This window comes from Ochotona curzoniae, unplaced genomic scaffold (assembly GCF_017591425.1).
Source record: "Ochotona curzoniae isolate NIBS_2020 unplaced genomic scaffold, NIBS_Ocur_1.0 patch433, whole genome shotgun sequence".
Taxonomy (NCBI): domain Eukaryota; kingdom Metazoa; phylum Chordata; class Mammalia; order Lagomorpha; family Ochotonidae; genus Ochotona; species Ochotona curzoniae.
The window spans coordinates 21,122-38,735 of record NW_024467010.1 but is presented as its reverse complement, the minus strand read 5'-3'; the positions used below and the strand labels follow the sequence as shown (position 1 = coordinate 38,735).

Here is a 17,614-nt window from a genome sequence, read left to right as displayed (position 1 = left end):
TCTGAAGCCAGGAGACCCCTCGGGGTCTCCCACACAGATGCAGGGTCCTTAGACTTTGGGCTGTCCTCGACTGCTTTCCCAGGACACAGGCAGGGAACTGGGTGGGAAGTGCAGCTCCCAGGATTAGAATCAGTGCCCATATGGGATCTCGGCACATGCAAGGTGAGGATTTAGCTACCGGGCCATCATGCTGGGCTCAGGTGGGTAGGTTCTTAATGCTGCTACAAGAACTCTATGATGCATCAAGCTTGACTCAAAATTATTTTTTGTTTCTATTATATTAGAAAGATACAGAGGAGAGGAGAGACAGAGATCTTTTTTGTTCTATGATTCACTCCCCAAGCAGCCACAATGGCCAGAGCTGCACCAATCCAAAGCCAGGAGCCAGGAGCTTCTTCCAGATCTCCTACGTGGGTGCAGGGTCCCAAGGCTTTGGGGTGTTGCCACAAGCAGGAAGCTGGATGGGAAGTGGAGCTGCTGGGACTAGAACTGGCACCCATATGGGATCCTGGTGCGTTCAAGGCAATGACTTTAGCCGCTAGGCCATGGCACCTGGGCCCATATTTTTGTTTGTTAAGCGTTAATTAATTACTTTGTGTTTTTTTTAAGATTTATTTATTTTTTATTACAAAGTCAGATATTTACAGAGAGGAGGAGAGACAGAAAGGAAGATCTTCCATCCAATGATTCACTCCCTAACTCCCCAAGTGACCGCAATGACCAGTGCTGTGCCAATCCAAAGTTGGGAACCAAAAGCCTCTTCTGGGTCTCCCACACGGGTGCAGGGTCCCAAAGCTTTGGACAGTCCTCGACTGCTTTCCCAGGCCACAGGCAGGGAGCTGGATGGGAAGTGGGGCTGCAGGGATTAGAACCGGCGCCCATATGGTCAAGAGGAGGAATTTAGCCGCTAGTCCATGCCGCCGGGCCCTAATTAATTACTTTGAAAGCCGATCCTTACTGCCACTTTGGCTGCAATGGCAGGGCTGGGCCAGGTCAAGATCTGGAACTCATCCTGGTCTTCCCGGGGCTGGCAGTGGCCACAGCACATGGAGTGTCTGGCTCCTGCTGCCCGGCGTGACCCAGCACTGCTCCTAGCCAGGCCCACTGCCCCTTCTCCCGCCACGGCCGCCTGTGAGCTGAGGGCTCCCCTCTGCGGCCCGGTCCAAGCTAGGGCTCCCCTCTGCGGCCCGGTCCTCGGGGCTGCTGCCCGGGAGCCCGTCTCCTGCAGGGAAGGCTTCCCGCGCGTGCGGAGACCTGGGCTCGGCCTGCCTTCCTGCAAGACCTGCCCGACGACCCCGGGCTGGGGAACCAGGGCCGCCGCGCTCGCGGGGCACGTGACAGCGCGCCGTCACGTGACCCGCCGCCGCCTCGCGTCACGTGGCTGCCGGCAGGGCCCGGGAGCTTCCTGTGCCGAGCGGGCCCGCGGCTGGCCATGGCCAACGTCTCCAAGAAGGTGTCGTGGTCCGGCCGCGACCGGGACGACGAGGAGGCGGCGCCGCTGCTGCGGAGGACGCCGCTGCTGAACGGGGCCGCGCGCCAGGTGAGGCGGCTCTGCCCGCGCTTCCGGGGCCCCAGGGACGCAGCCTGGGTGTCCAGAACGGCTGGCGCCCTGGGCTCGTCCCTCTCCCCCGGGCGAGTCCCACACCTGGGCTCGGGTAGGCCCGCAGGGGGTTTGCAGGAAGCAGTCCACTTCCGCTGTCCCCCTGTGTGTGCCCTGGGCGCAGCCGGGTGGCCGGAGGGGCCCTTGGGCCGGTGTGTCCTGCCGGCCGGGAGAAGGGGGTTGCCTCACACCACAGTCAAATGGAGAAGCAGCTTGCCTGCTCCGCGGCCGGCAGCGTGCATGAAGCAGCTCGCGGGCAAGGCAGGTCACAGGCGGCTGGTGGCATTGGACAGTGGCAGGGTGTGTGTCTGAGACCCTGCCGGTTTGGGGTGCACCTCGGGGCGAGCAGGTCTGCACTGTTGTGCACAGGAGCCCCCTGGGAAGTTGGGGATTCCGGCCCTGAAGGACCTCTTGTGCTTCTGTGAGTCTTCCGCAGGCCTGTCTCGGGGTTTCAGGATGGAGCCGCGTGTTCGAGGTGCCCTTGGGACGGGGGTTCCCAGTGTTACTGAGTCATCCACTAGTGCAGCTAATGACACAGCAGGGAGAGATTGTGGATTTTCCTGCACTGCCCACTCCCCAGCCTGCCACGGCGGCTGGGGCTGGGGTCTGCCATCATCTGCCTTCTGGGGCACAGTGGCAGGGAGTGGGAGCAGAAGGGGAGCCGCGGGGACTGGACCTGCACCACCTTGTGAGACGCGGGCGTTGCACGCAGCAGCTGCCTCACATGTCACGCCACCAGGCTCCAGGACTGAGGGTCTTGAGGGCAGGTCTGCTGTGAGCCTGGCAGCTCTCAGGGTTGTCTTCAGAGGCCTGCCTCCCCGAGAAGCGCAGCAGGTGGCATGTGTAAGCTGCATGGTCACGGGTCGCTTTGAACTGGAGCACAACCCAGGCCGAAGCCACCTTGCCTGGGGGAACAGTCCCGTGACCTGAACGTGGGTGTTCGTCCAGGCTGACACCCACACCCCCCGTCGGAAGGTTGGGCCAACATTTCCAGCGTGAGCTGGTGGACACGGCGGTCTGGTGCGTGTTGACGGACTGGGCCCCAGTGGTTCCCAGCCTGCAGAGTGTGGGTGACTGAGTGCCCAGCAAGGTTGCCCATGTGGCAGCAGGTCAGCCAGCAAGTCATGGTCATGTGTTGTGCAGGGGGAAGTGGAGTCACAGGAAAGTGACTGTGAGGGGCCCTGTGTTCCCTTCTCACAGTGCCTCCCAGTGGTCCCATCCTACAGGCACTGTGGGTGTGTGGTGGGTGCCAGCCCCCTGGTCCTGCGTGCGCACGCTCAGCCCTGCAGTCCTGCCTGGAGCTGCAGGGTTTGGTTCCCATCCTGGAGACAAATCAAAGTTAGTAGTTTGAAGAACAATTTTGAAATAGGTTGCATTTTAAAAAAAGATTTATTTTTATTGTAAACTCAGAATCACAGAGAGAAGGAGAGACAGGAAGATCTTCTGTCTACTGGTTCACTCCCCAAGTGGCCACAATAGCTGGAGCTAAGCTGATCTGAAGCCAGGAGCCAGGAGCTTCTTCCAGGTCTTTCACGCGGGTGCAGGGTCCCAAGGCTTTGGACCATCCTCTGCTGCTTTCCCAGGCCACAAGCAGAGAACTGGATGGGAAGTGGGGCTGCCGGGATATAAACTGGCACCTATATGGGATCCCGGCACACGCAAGGTGAGGACTTTAGCCATTAGGCTACCACACTGGGCACATAATTAGTTCCCATTTTAAACAAGAAAGATACCATGGGCAAGGGCCCCTTTCTTTCTTTTTTTTTTTAATATATTTTTTATTTTAACTTCTTTTAAAATTATTATCATCATTCTGTGACACAGTTCCATAGGGCCTGGGATTTCCCTCCCCTCCCCCGAACTCCCACACGTCGTTGCTATAGCATAGCTCTTCATGCACAGTCACGTGTCCCTCACGGCGGGCACGGACAGCGGCAGAGTCCAGCCTCCCATTGTCAAGTACAGCTGACAGTTTCATTAGTCCATCTTTGATCTGGAAGTAGAGATGCACACTGCACTGCATCCTCACATCTGGACATGATAGTCTCCATTACACAGTCACCACACATCCCTCTTAAATGAAAAGCCACAATACAAAATCAACAACAGGAAGAAAAATAGAAATTTACAACACCATGAATTTCTCAAGAGGTTTTGATAGTTCAACAGTCCTGAATTGCTGGCGATCCCTCCACTCCAATCGCGATGAATCTCTCCCTAATCCCCTGGCTGCTGTAGTCCACCTTAGTGTCTCCGGCTGCCCAGATCTTCACTGCCAATGCTTAGCTGGGGTAGTTGATCAATTTGTTCTGCTCTGCCATGGTACCAGGTGTCCTCCGGAGGCTCCGATGTACTGCCGTATCCTCCATGTACATTGGACATGCTGTCCTCTGCTCCATCTGAGCCTCTGAGGAGGCCCAGCTCTGACACATCCACTCCCAGGGTCAGCCCGTGGAACCCGCGATTCTCTCCATGGTTAGGGTTCTGAGTCCAGCGGCTCAGTTGGTAGGGAATTGCCAAAGAAGTCTCATCTGAGGCCATCCCAGACTTGATTCTTGTGTGTGTTTGCCAGTACAGGGTCCGGCACCATCTGGCACCCAAATTGGCCTACACATACGCTAGTAGTTGGAGCTTCTGGGTCAGCTCTGTCTCCAGCCCTGTGTTTTATGCAACCCAACGGGTGTTGGAGCCCAGCTTGCTTCTGCCCAGCACATCCTCTAGGACCCTTTCTTGAGGCGCCGGGCCCATACGCTCACCCCATCTGTTCCCCTTGGCGAGGCTGCACCAAGGGGACTCCTGCCACCGGGTACCCTGAGAGTGCAGCCTCCCCTGGGGTGGTGGCGCAGCCTGGCAATTGTGCTCGCCACACTATCTCTCCCAGCCTGTGTGCCAAGGTGCCGCCCTGCAAGCAGGGCTGTCCTGTCTAGACCCACTTCCTGGGTGGGCAGTATACTACAGGCAGGGCCAAGCAGAACTCTGGGGAGCCAGGGCCACGCCTGGTGGCATGAGGCTGTGCCCTGGGTGTCTGACAGATGGGGTAAAGGGACCAGAGCCTGTGTTTGGGGCGCCACGCCCTGTCCCTGACTCCTCCAGGGAATGCCTGGTTCCGTGTGTCGGGGCTATGGGCTGTTTTTCTTGTTATTGTTGTTGTTTTTTAAGATTTATTTTATTTTTCAGGCCTGGCACCGTGGCCTAGCAGCTAAAGTCCTTGCCTTGAACACGCCAGGATCCCATATGGGCTCTGGTTCTAATCCCGGCAGCTCCACTTCCCATCCAGTTCCCTGCTTGTGACCTGGGAAAGCAGTCGAGGACGGCCCAAAGTCTAAGGGCCCTGCACCCGTGTGGGAGACCCGGAAGAGCTCCTGGCTTCAGATTGGCACAGCTCTGGCCATTGCAGTCACTTGGGGAGTGAATCATCGGACAGAAGATCTTCCTCTCTGTCTCTTCTTCCCCCTGTATATCTGGCTTTTCAATAAAAATAAATAAATCTTTAACCAAAAAAAAAAGATTTATTTTATTTTTTTAATTGGAAAATCAGATTACTGAGAGGAGAGACAGGAAGATCTTCCATCCAATGATTCATTCCCCAAATGGTCACGACAACCAGAGCTGCGCCAATCTGAAGCCAGGAGTCAAAAGCCTCTTCCAGGTCTCCCATGCAGGTGCAGGGTCCCAAGGCTTTGGGCTGTCCTCCCCTGCTTTCCCAGGCCACAAGCAGGGAGCTGGATGGGAAATGGACCACTGGGATTAGAACCAGTGCCCATATGGGATCCCAGCCTGTGCAAGGTGAGGACTTTAGCTGCTAGGCTATCATGCTGGGCCCCAGTCCATTTTTGCATTGCTCAGCTGGGTCTCTCCTGTGCCCTGCACCTGCCTGCCCAGTGTGCGGTCACAGCTTGAGGAGGCGACTGCCTTGGCAGTGCTGATGGCTGAGCACTGGTCTCACCCCCACCTGCCACAGTAGCGCATCGTGACCGGCAGGCCATGCCTGGGCTGCAGACATTGCCAGTCGTTGTCAGGAGAAGCAGGTGTGTCTGTCACTGCTCGCCTGTACTGTTGGACAGCAGGCATCGCAGAGCTCATCACACAACCATACCTCAGGAGGGCCGCTGCTGCGGACGGCAGCCCCGTCACGGGGCCTCCTGTGCAGGAGGGGCCGTTGGGTGACGCGGGCTGGGAGGGCTGCACCTCAGGGTGGGTGTCCCTGCGGACAGAAGCGTTGATGCGTTGCAGCAGGGTCCGGGTACAGGCCAAGGCAGGGATTGGAGCAGGTGGCTGTGGGCCAACCCCAGCTGGGCGCTGTGGCCATGGGGGTCGTTCTGACTGGACACTGCTCCTGGTCCTGGCCGCAGAATGTGGGGGTGCTGGTCACGTCCATGTTTCAGGCCGCTGGGATGCTCACCACCTGTAAACAAGCGGCGTTGAGCGCAGCAGCATCCTGGGGCAGGCGTTCTGTGGTGTAGCTGAGGTTCAGGCCTCCCTCCCCGTTGGAGCGCCTGCTGCGGCTGCTGTCTGCCCCACGCGTGGCGGCTGTCTGCGTGGCCGCCTGCTGCGGCTGCTGTCTGCCCCACGCGTGGTGGCTGTCTGCATGGTCCATGCTGCAGCTGCTGTCTGCCCCCCACGGGTGGCGGCTGTCTGCATGGTCCCTGCTGCCGCTGCTGTCTGCCCCCCACGCGTGGCGGCTGTCTGCGTGGCTGCCTGCTGTGGCTGCTGTCTGCCCCCCACGCGTGGCGGCTGTCTGCGTGGCTGCCTGCTGTGGCTGCTGTCTGCCCCCCACGCGTGGCGGCTGTCTGCGTGGCTGCCTGCTGCGGCTGCTGTCTGCCCCCCACGCATGGCGGCTGTCTGTGTGAGCGCCTCTTCCTGCTGGCCTGATGGCTGTGGCTTTAGGCCTATACCCTTTGTGCTAAGGCCCTGGCTCTGCACATGGAGTTGGTGCGGAAACTCCTCACCGCTTTGCTGCTGGGCTGTTGTGCTAAAGGTTTATGACTTTATGTATTTCAAAATCAGAGAACAGTATCCACTGGCTCACCGAGTGGCTACGGCAGCCAGGGCTGGGGGGCCAGGCTGAGAGCCCCCAAACCAGACACCAGCCCAGAGCACGGCTGTGGAGCCGGCATGGGTGCTGGGTTGGTTGGGCGGTCTCCAGCCACTTGTCCTGGTGTTGGCCATGAACCCCGCTTTCATCTAGAACAGGGGTCAGGAGCTCGTAGGCTCTCCAGCTGGGGGTGTGGGGTGGCCAGAGCAGGCCTGGGCCTTGGTGCCCAGGGCAGGGTGGCGCTGGCCCTGCCCCGGGTGTCTGTGCTCCCTGCCCAGAGCACTCGTGCTCTCTCGCCTCCAGGCACCGCGCCCTGCGGCTTTCCGAGTGGGACAGATGAGCAGCGTGGAGCTGGATGAGGAACTCCTGGACCCGGTGAGCGGCCACCCCTGCTGGGCAGCGCGTGTGGGCAACATGGCAGTCAGGGCTTGCCAACAGGGGGTGGGGTGCAGGGCCAGGGAGCCCCAGCAGGCTGCAGCTGGGGCAGAAAGGCTCTGGGAAAAGCCCCTCCCACCCCAGCCCCGTGGGTTCACTGCACGCTCAGGGAGATGGGCCAGCTCCTTCCCTTCCCCCCATGGCCTCCAGAGAGTGACCGCTGAGAAGTATAGAGCCGGCGCTGGGGCTCCTGGGTTCCAGGGGACCAGCTCTCCCGCTCAGACTCATCCCTTCCCTGGCTCCTCTTGTCTTTTTCGTGATGGGGTTCTCGGATGCAGGAAAGCTTGCAGTTGGAGAAGATCCAGTTTGTTCTCCCCGTGTCCCAGTCTACCATAGCTGAGCTGCCAGCCCGGGGCCTGGGTCAGCCTGTGACTGCTCTGCCCTCCCCACTGTGTACCACACTCAGGATGATGCTGTTGTCCGCTGGCGCCCCCTCCAGGGACGCTGCGTCTGCCCTGGCCCGATGGAGGCAGGCGGAGAGGCCGGAATGGCCGGATCTTGTGGGTCTGAAAGCCACCGCCTGCCCCCTGGGTGTCAGCGTCGTGCTGGCCTCCCGGGAGAGTCCCCTCTCTCTGCTCTGCCTCACACATGTGTCCTGGCCCGTCAAGTGTGTCTGCCTTTTCCTTCCCCAGGAAATGGACCCTCCCCATCCCTTCCCCAAGGAGATCCCGCACAATGAGAAGCTGCTCTCACTCAAGTACGAGGTGGGGGCTCCTCCCGCCCCGCGCCCCGCGCCCCGCGCCCCGCGCCGGCCCCTGGCCTCCACCCTCCACCCAGCCCCCACTCTGCCGCGGCTCTCCCCCGAGTGGCCTGTGAGTCACACTGCCCCGCCGTCTGGTCTGCAGAGCTTGGACTATGACAACAGTGAGAACCAGCTGTTCCTGGAGGAGGAGCGACGGATCAACCACACGGTGAGCAGATCAACCACACAGGGAGCAGGGGGACGGATCTACCACACGGGGAGCAGGGGGACGGATCTACCACACGGGGAGCACGGGGACGGATCAACCACACGGGGAGCAGGGGAGCCGAGGGAGGGGTGAGTGGGGAGCAGCCGCACAGCCTGCAGCGTACCGGCTAGTCTTGGTTCCTCTCGTGCTGGTGCCAGTCGCCAGGCTCCGCAGGCGAGTGTGTCATGCTCAAACTGGAGCAGGCGCAGTACCCAGCTGGCTGTGAAGGACTCTGCTGCCCACGTCAGCCACGTGGCCAGGAGCCTGCAGGTGGCCCCGGTCCCGGTGAGCCCCGCAGAGCGGGCCCCCGTCACTCCTCCCGTGCCCCGCAGGCCTTCCGGACGGTGGAGATCACACGCTGGGTCATCTGCGCCCTCATCGGCATCCTCACGGGCCTCGTGGCCTGCTTCATTGATATCGTGGTGGAGAACCTGGCCGGCCTCAAGTACAGGGTCATTAAGGACAGTATCCTTCTGGTGTGCTATAGCGCTGGCCCGGCTGGGGGGGCGGCCCGGCGGCCTGCGCCGTGGGCACACCGGGAGGCGTTGCTGAGACGTCCGGGCAACGCCGTGACAGTGTTTGCCAGCCCTCCTTGACGGGCCCCAGATATTGACAGGTTCACCAAGAACGGCGGGCTGTCCTTCTCCCTCCTGCTCTGGGCCACGCTCAACTCTGCCTTCGTGCTAGTGGGCTCCGTCATCGTGGCCTTCATAGAGGTGCGGCTTTGGGAGCCCTGCAGACCTGCACGCTCACGCACCCCCTGCCCTGGGTACCTCTGCAGGGAGGATCCATGTTCCCTTGAGTGAGAGCCACCCTTGCCAGGGCCCCGGGGTGCTGGGAGAGGGGAGAGGCAGCTCCCAGAGCTCCCCAGGTGCCGAGTGCTGGCCTCCGTGGCAGAAGCTCAGCTTCTTGTGTAGCGCTGGACGCAATCCCACAGCCCCGAGGGCGTGCAGGGTCCCTGGGCTCTCCCGTCTGCCTCTCCCGGGTCCTCGGTTCTCCATCACTCTGTGTCTGGGTGGGGGAGAGAGAAATGACGTGATGTCGTAACGCCCCTTCCTGACCCCCGTGTCTTTTAGCCCGTGGCTGCTGGCAGTGGGATCCCCCAGATCAAGTGCTTCCTCAATGGGGTGAAGATTCCCCACGTGGTGCGGCTTAAGGTGAGGCAGGGCCAGTGTCCTGTGACAGTGGCCGGTGCGGGCTCTGTCCCTGTAGGCAGTGCAGGGGGCTGTGGCTGTGGCGCCGGGTGGCAGCCAGGGCTATGATTCTCTCTGTACCACAGCCATCCTACAACACTGTCTTCAGTCCTCTCTCACCCCACACTAGCATGTTAGCTATGGCATCCTGACCTGTGGGGCCTGGGCTCTCAACTGTAGGTCCTCCCTGGGCCTGAGGGGTGAACAGGGACGTGACTGCCCCTTGGGGTGCTCCCGGGCCTGGGGCTGTGTTGTGGAGGGCAGTGAGAGGGTCAGCAGGTGCAGGGGACAGTGAGAAGTAGGCCTGGTGGGACACCCTCCCCACTCACCTCCCCTGCCCTTGCCTGCCAGGCCTGGCTTCACTCTGTGGTCACATGGCATGGTGCGGGGCACAGGGACACATACCCCCACAGGACCCGCAGAGCCCTGGACATGGGCTACCATGTGTGATGGGCCGTGCTGTGTGCGCCCTGGGCATCTGCCCCCACCACACCTGGGGCCTCCTTTACCTTGCAGACGCTGGTCATCAAGGTGTCTGGTGTGATCCTGTCCGTGGTGGGCGGGCTGGCCGTGGGAAAGGTGAGTGCACTGCTGTCCAGCCAGGGTCCTGGGAGGGAGGCCACGCCAGCCGTGTTGTCCGAGGGCCAGTCCCTGTGCCCCCAGGAAGGGCCATGTTGTCCGAGGGCCGGTCCCTGTGCCCCCAGGAAGGGCCGTGTTGTCTGAGGGCCGGTCCCTGTACCCCCAGGAAGGGCCAATGATCCACTCGGGCTCAGTCATCGCCGCGGGCATTTCCCAGGGACGGTCCACGTCGCTGAAGCGAGACTTCAAGGTGAGCGCTGCGCTGTGGGCCCCTCTTGCCATCCTGTCCTCAGCCCTGGCCGCGTGGCGCCACGTCGGGGCCTCCCGGGAAGACGCAGGACTCCTCCGTGAGGCTGAGAGGGGAGTGTGGACATGCTGTGTGTGGTTGCTTGACAGTGCCCGCCAGTGCTGCCCGGGTGCTGAGCTTTGGCGCTGTCCCTGGGAAGGGCCCTGCCACACTTCCCACAAAAGCAGCGCTGCGGGGCCGGGGCTCCCCCGGGATTACAGGCGAGGTCTGGCCGGGGGTCAGCATGGGGCTTGCTTCAGGCCTCTGTCAGGCGGCTGAGCACGAGTCCTCTGTGCCGTGGCCAGTGGCCCCCAGGGTCCTCAGCCCACCACTGCCCTCTCCCCGTCCCTTTCAGATCTTTGAGTACTTCCGCAGAGACACAGAGAAGAGGGACTTTGTCTCGGCTGGTGCTGCAGCCGGGGTGTCTGCCGCCTTTGGAGCCCCCGTGGGTGAGTGAGGGCCTTGCTGCCTGTGGGTGGGAGTGGGGGTGGGCACCCTGAGGCCTCACGGTGCTGAGGCCGGTACTGCCCCCCCAGGGGGGGTCCTGTTCAGCCTGGAGGAAGGCGCCTCCTTCTGGAACCAGTTCCTGACCTGGAGGATCGTGAGTACCAGGCCCCACCCCGCGGGCGCTGGGTCCCGTCCCACCCCAGCGCTCAGGGTGAGGCTGAGACACCGTCCCCGCCCCACAGTTCTTCGCCTCCATGATCTCCACCTTCACCCTGAACTTCGTCCTGAGCATCTACCACGGGAACGTGTGGGACCTGTCCAGCCCAGGCCTCATTAACTTCGGGAGGTTTGACTCAGAGGTGGGCCCCTCGCTGCCACCCCAACGGGAAGGTGGGCTGTCTCCAGTGGGGGTCACAAAGGGCGCCGTCTGAGAGTCCCTCACGCAGTCGAACCTTGGGGATGTGGGCAGGTTGTGGCCGTGTGCTGCGGTCCGTGGTGTCGGGGGAGGCTGACTTGGGTGAGGGGCGCTACCACCGTCTTCATGAGCGCATGGGGACACCTGTGGGACATGGTGCTCGGGCCCTTCCACCGTCACCACTCCCTCCCCCCACAGAAAATGGCATACACCATCCATGAGATTCCTGTCTTCATCGCCATGGGCGTCGTGGGTAAGGCCCCCCAGGACTGGGCTCTCCCCCGGGCAGCAGCTGGCCTGCGGGGAGGGCCTGGCTACCGGGTCACTCCCACAGGACTCCTTGGGCCCTGGAGTGCCTGAGTCTCACCCGTCGGAGGTGCTCAGCACAGATGCGGACCCCAAGTATAAACACAGACTTGTGTGTTTCTCCCGCACCTGATCTTGGGGGGTGTCGGCACGCCTGTCTGCTGCCTTCCTTGGAGCCGTATGGGCCTGGGGACTTGGGGTAGTGATGCCCGCCTGTGAAGGAAGGCTGAGGGTGGCTCTGAGCGGGGAGAGGTCTCCGGGAGCCCCTCCCAGGCATCCCCCTCACTCGGGCCCCTGACCATGGCCTCTGTGACTGCAGGTGGGATTCTCGGAGCTGTGTTCAACGCCCTGAATTACTGGCTGACGATGTTTCGCATCAGGTAAGAAAAACACTACCTCATTTGTGTGCGGTGTGAGGGGTGTGAGCACACAGGCCCTCTGCTGGAACCCTGCACAGGCACGGGGGAGGGCCTGGAGGGCAGGGGGCCTAGGCAAGGGCACACCCAGCCTGCGGGACGGTCCTCGGGCATGCAGGACGGACCCAGGGCAGCTGCTCGTGCCTGGCGCTGCAGGGGATCCCAGGACCTGGGATGGTAGAAGCTGTTTCAGTAGCTGAGGGGCAAGGAACATGTGATCACCTCAAGGGTACTGCTGGACTGCTCGGGGGTCTGGCAGGCTGGCTGTTGAGCATTCACGGCCTTGGCCACTGTCCCCCATTGCCGTGTGCTGGTGCCCACTCGGGCCGCCCACCCAGCTTGCACCCAGTCTGTCCCCCGTTGCCGTGTGCTGGTTCCCACTCGGGCCACCCACCCAGCTTGCACCCAGTCTGTCCCCTGTTGCCGTGTGCTGGTGCCCACTCAGGCCGCCCACCCTGCTTGGCCACAGGTACATCCACCGGCCCTGCCTCCAGGTGATTGAGGCCATGCTGGTGGCCGCTGTCACCGCCACGGTGGCCTTCGTGCTGATATACTCGTCCCGGGATTGCCAGCCCCTGCAAGGCAGCTCCATGTCCTACCCTCTGCAGGTAGCCCCGAGGGCCCCGGAGGCCAGGACCGGGTGCTGGGTCAGCTGTGCAGGGCCTGTGGCTAGGCCCTCCTGCAGCTGGGGCTGCTGAGGCTACAAGTCTCAGGCGGAATGTGCTAGAGCGTCTACTCTCTGGGTCCTCGGGGGAGCTCAGCCCATCTGGGGGGTGGTGTGGGGGCCCTGGACTACCCCTTCTCCTTCCTGGAACCTGAGCCCAGGAAGGACACAGGGAAGCCACCCTCAGGTCCTCAGGCAGCCCGGAGTGGTGCCTCTGCCTTGGCTCAGCCCTGCTCCAGACCCCTGTTACCCAGGCCCCAGGACAGCAGGGCGGACAGGCCTCAGGCTGTGGCCAGGCCTGCTGTGTGGCCTGCCTTCACGCCCTGCAGGCCGCTTGCCCAGGCCTGTGTTCCATGTTCACGGCCTCTGGCACAGCTTCTCATGTTTCCTGTCTCCCAACCACGCAGCTCTTCTGTGCAGATGGCGAATACAACTCCATGGCCGCAGCCTTCTTCAACACCCCAGAGAAGAGTGTGGTGAGCCTCTTCCACGACCCGCCAGGTGTGTGTGCTCAGCGGCTGCACTGTGGACACGTGGACGGAGTCACTGGGCTGCAGGGGCCGTGGGTTCATTGACCTGAGCCTGTGGGGATCCACCCTCCTCAGGCACCGGGACAGGCTGTGCGTGTCGCCGGGTCTGTAGGGAATCTGGGAGAGCCAGGAGACTGCCTGCAGAGCCAGGCTTGTCCCTGGGCCCAGGAAGACCCTCATCCTCGACCCCCTGGGTGGTCCACAGAGCAGCCTCCGAGTCCCTGCACCCCTGCCTTTTCCACAGCGGCTCTGGGTGCGGGGGTGGCAGCTTGCGTCCCTGTGAGCCCAGCAGCCACTGTCCCCGCAGGCTCCTACAACCCCGTGACCCTCGGCCTCTTCACCCTGGTCTACTTCTTCCTGGCCTGCTGGACGTACGGGCTCACGGTCTCCGCCGGCGTCTTCATCCCGTCCTTGCTCATCGGGGCTGCCTGGGGCCGGCTCTTCGGCATCTGCCTGTCCTACCTTACCGGAGCTGCGGTGGGTCGCCTGGGCCGGTGGGCACGCAGTCCACTGCTCTGCGCGGCAGGAGCACCACTCCCCATCCTTCCTCTTTCCCTGCGTTCCCGTTATATATAAAGTCAGAGAGAGACGGAGATGTCCCTTGCAGCTTCACTTGGACGCATGGCGAGGCAGGGCCAGAGTCAGGACTGCCTGGGTCACCCCGGCAGACACAGGGGCCCAAGCACCCGGGGCATCCTCCACTGCTTTCCCAGGTCAGAGATGGAGTGGCCAGAGCGTGGGCCAGCGCGTAGGTGCTGCTGGTGTGCAGGACAAGGCTTCGCTGTGCTGCAGCGCGGCCCCTTGTAATGTTTGAGATGGGGCATTTCCCATTTAGGTCATTGTCACCCTAAGAATGGGAAACAGTGGGAAGCCGGAGCTTGCAGAGCTGGTGGCAAGGGGGTCCCTCCAGCCCCCGCAGGGCTGAGGTGCTTTTGTGAGTTCCTTTCTCACCTCATTACTCAGCTGAGAACAGAAACCACGAGAGGGGCCCCAGCCAGAAGCTTGCCCCAGACCAAGCCCCTCAGGCTCCTCCAAGACACCACTGCCCTGAGCTGTGGGCTGCCCTGAGCTGTGGCTGCCCTGAGCTGTGGGCTGCCCTGAGCTGTCCTGAGCTGTGGGCTGTCCTGAGCTGTGGGCTGCCCTGAGCTGTGGCTGCCCTGAGCTGTGGCTGCCCTGAGCTGTGGGCTGCCCTGAGCTGTGGGCTGCCCTGAGCTGTGGGCTGCCCTGAGCTGTGGGCTGCCCTGAGCTGTGGGCTGCATTCTGGCTTTAGCCTGAACAGCTCAGCACATTGAGCACAGTCACAGCACTGCCATCCAGAATGCTCCGGAACATTCTCACCAACCGCAGAGCATACCTGTACCAGTTAGCCCCAACCCTCAGCGCACTCACACACACACAGCCCCCCTCTGCCTCTGGACTCTCACCCTGTCCAGTCCATGCGTCACATGGTGCAATGACGTGTCCTGTCCTTCCTATGGGCGTGGACTCACACTCCTCCTGTGGCCCAGCACCAAGTCCGCCTGGTGACGGCACCTGCTTCCCACGTGGGCACCAGCCCTGCTCCTCCAAGCAGAGCCCAGCTCACCAGCGGGGCACAGCAAGCTTGTTTCTGGAACCTGGCATGGCAGATGGTGCTGAGGGGTACTTCAAGCTTGAGCTGGAGGCGGCACTGCTCTGGGGTTGGGTGTGAGCTGCCACATCCACACCTAAGCGCTTCCCTTGTCACCTTCAGATCTGGGCCGACCCTGGCAAGTATGCGCTCATGGGTGCTGCCGCCCAGCTTGGTGAGTGCCAGCTTGGGCTGGCCTGGGGGGCTCGTGCTGGCGGGGGTGGGTGGGCGCTCGGCCCCAGGGCCCCTGCACAGGGCCAGTGCAGGCCCAGGCCCACACGGCCGTCCCGCCACCCCACAGGTGGCATCGTGAGGATGACACTCAGTCTGACTGTGATCATGATGGAGGCCACGAGCAACGTGACCTACGGCTTCCCCATCATGCTGGTGCTCATGACTGCCAAGATCGTGGGCGATGTCTTCATCGAGGTGCGTGGGCCTGGTGCCAGGGCGGGCGGGACTGCAGGCCCCAGCGGCCGCCCGGCGGCTTGTGGCAGCCCGCGTCCTGTCATACAGGGCCTGTACGACATGCACATCCAGCTGCAGAGTGTGCCCTTCCTGCACTGGGAGGCCCCCGTCACCTCGCACTCACTCACTGCCAGGTAGGCCAGCTGTCCTGCCTGCCTCACTGCCTGCCCTGGCCCCCATCCCTGCCCGTGGCTCGGGGCTGTGGTCATCGGGTTTCCTCAGCTGGCAGCTTCCTGCCTGAGGGGGCTGAGGCCGTGGGCATCTCTGGCAGAGAGGTCATGAGCACCCCAGTGACCTGTCTGAGGCGGAGAGAGAAGGTGGGCGTAATTGTGGACATCCTCAGCGACACGACATCGAATCACAATGGCTTCCCTGTGGTGGACGCTGACGACACCCAGGTAGAGTGTTCCACCCACCTGCCAGGAAGGGCCCAGGGGCTCCCTGTGGGGTCCCGGCCGAGCCTGTCCAGGGCTGCCGTGCTGGGGCTCAGTCGTCAGCGTGTCCGGCCCTGCCCCTGGTGCTGGTCCAGGTCAGTCAGGGGCACAGGTGGCTGCTGTCTGCTGGACACATGCGCTGGCTCTTGGGTCCTCTTCGTGCTCTGTGCAGCGAGGGACCCACCCCCATCCCAGGTCCTTAGCCACAAAGGCTCGCAGCGAGGCCGCCAAGCGGGTGCCGGCACTGACCTGCCTCTCTTGCAGCCTGCCCAGCTCCAGGGCCTGATCCTGCGCTCACAGCTCATCGTCCTCCTGAAACACAAGGTGGGTGGGCTGCCCAGGCAGGTGGGCGGGCGGGAGGTGCCAAGCCCTGGGGGTCTGACGTAACCGCTGCCCACAGGTGTTCGTGGAGAGGTGCGGTGTGGGGCTGGCTCCACGGCGGCTGCGGCTCAAGGACTTCCGCGACGCCTACCCCCGCTTCCCCCCGATCCAGTCCATCCACGTGTCACAGGACGAGCGTGAATGCACTATGGACCTCTCTGAGTTCATGAACCCCTCGCCCTACACCGTGCCCCAGGTACACCTCCCACACAACAGATGCGGGGGGCTGCGGGGGTGGAACTGCCTGGCTGGTGACCAGTGTGCCTGAACCCCTCCCTGCTACTGCCTTGCAGGAGGCATCGCTGCCCCGGGTATTCAAGCTGTTCCGGGCCCTGGGCCTGCGGCATCTAGTGGTCGTGGACAACCGCAACCAGGTGAGCCAGACCAGTGCTCAGTAGGGCTGGAAACCCTTTCGCTGGCTGGATGCTATGCACCCCAGTGCAGGCAGGGGTCCCGGCTGCACATTGACCCCATGTGTTACTCCCACAGGTGGTTGGGTTGGTAACCCGCAAGGACCTGGCCAGGTACCGCCTGGGGAAGGGGGGCCTGGAGGAGCTCTCTCTGGCCCAAACATGAGGCCCTGGCTCTGCCCACAGTGGCACCAGCACCCCCGGTCCCTTGTGCCTCCTCCTGAGGTCCCTGGCTCCTGGGTCAAAGCCTCCTTGCTCCCAGTGTGGCAAGTGCTGTGAGCGCCGCCGCCCTGTGCCTCGGACTTGGTCCTTCGTTCCAAATCTTCAGGGATCGCTGTGACAGTTCCCCAAGAGCCAGTGGGGGGCGCTACTATGTCAGTCACCTCTGTGCCCGAGCCCTTGGGAGCTGACGGCCTCCGGGGACCCCCGTCTGCACTCTGGGCTGGGGTCCCTCATCCAGCACAGCACCGCCATTTGAGCTTCGGAACCTGTGGACACCGGTGTCACCCAGCAGCCCTAGCCAGGGACCCTGGCCCAACCCCGCGTCTGGGTAGATTGGGGCGAGGCCTGCAGGGTCCCCCTTCCTGCCCATTCTGCCACAAGGGGGTGCAGATGCCCTCCCTGGGAGCCACACTGACACTGCCACCTCCTTCCCCTGCTCCTACAATGTGGGACTCGCTCACCCACGTGGTGACAACGGGTCCTGTGTAGACACAACTGGCCGTGTGGAAGGGGCTGACAGAAGACGCTGTGTCCTTGCCTGTTCCCCACCTCCCAGGAAGCCCTCGGCCCGCGCAGCCCCCTCCGTCCCCCCAGCCTCCCCACCCTCAGCCTCACCCACTGGACTCTTCTGCTGGCCTGCTGGGTCTTCTGGGTGATGGGGCAGCAAGGTGCCCAGGGGAGCCTGGGACAGGCCAGGGGGGGACGTGTCCAGCCTGGACAGAGCTGGTGTGAGCACCCCATGGGGCCTCGCAGATTCAGTACCAAAACAGCACGTGCAATCTGACATTCATTCATTTTGTACAGATGGCGTGTTGCCGTGGCAACATTTTGGATATATCAGGTTAAATAAAGCAGACTGCAGATTCTCCCGCTTTGCTTCCTTGTCGCCGTACGGCCACTTCCCCCAGAGGCTCAGTCAGCGCTCCTTTGGCCCTTGGGGCTCCTGCTTGCTGGCTGCAGGACCTGGCCGACCGAGGCCCCTCTGGCCCCGCCCTCCCAGCCTTAGGGCTGCGGCCCCAGTGGCAGTTGGGCCGTGAAGTCATCGAGTTCTGCCGAAGAAAGGCTCTGGAGCAGCCCTGCTGCCGACAGCTGCGCCGGCCTTCCCAGGGAATTCTGTAAGGGGAGATGTGAGGACAGAGCCCACCCCTTCACCAAGCCCACTCCCAAGACCGGGAACGTGGCCACCCTCTTCCCCTACCTCTCCCATAGCCCCAACACCCAGCCGCGGGCCACC

The 17,614-nt window shown here is 62.6% G+C and overlaps 1 protein-coding gene across 4 annotated transcripts; it reads left to right on the top strand.

The window, feature by feature from the left end:
• Positions 1–1,398: 1,398 nt before the first annotated feature.
• LOC121167844 (H(+)/Cl(-) exchange transporter 7) lies at positions 1,399–17,246 on the top strand. Of its 4 annotated transcripts, XM_040997520.1 has the most exons (27): positions 1,399–1,528; positions 1,797–1,836; positions 6,094–6,110; positions 6,939–7,010; positions 7,703–7,774; positions 7,916–7,981; positions 8,353–8,485; positions 8,627–8,736; positions 9,097–9,177; positions 9,730–9,792; positions 9,959–10,042; positions 10,434–10,527; positions 10,615–10,679; positions 10,768–10,884; positions 11,139–11,193; positions 11,566–11,626; positions 12,132–12,270; positions 12,734–12,827; positions 13,164–13,333; positions 14,589–14,640; positions 14,767–14,894; positions 14,982–15,067; positions 15,205–15,331; positions 15,632–15,691; positions 15,768–15,944; positions 16,042–16,122; positions 16,238–17,246. In XM_040997520.1, the coding sequence occupies exons 1-27, from the start codon at positions 1,433–1,435 to the stop codon at positions 16,322–16,324; spliced, it is 2,427 nt and encodes an 808-aa protein (XP_040853454.1). In that variant the 5' UTR covers positions 1,399–1,432; the 3' UTR covers positions 16,325–17,246. The 4 variants fall into 4 exon arrangements, with proteins under 4 accessions (XP_040853454.1, XP_040853455.1, XP_040853453.1 ...); XM_040997521.1 differs by lacking the exons at positions 1,797–1,836; positions 6,094–6,110 and adding an exon at positions 2,340–2,354 and having other exon boundaries at positions 1,399–1,531; XM_040997519.1 differs by lacking the exons at positions 1,797–1,836; positions 6,094–6,110 and having other exon boundaries at positions 1,399–1,540.
• Positions 17,247–17,614: the final 368 nt, after the last annotated feature.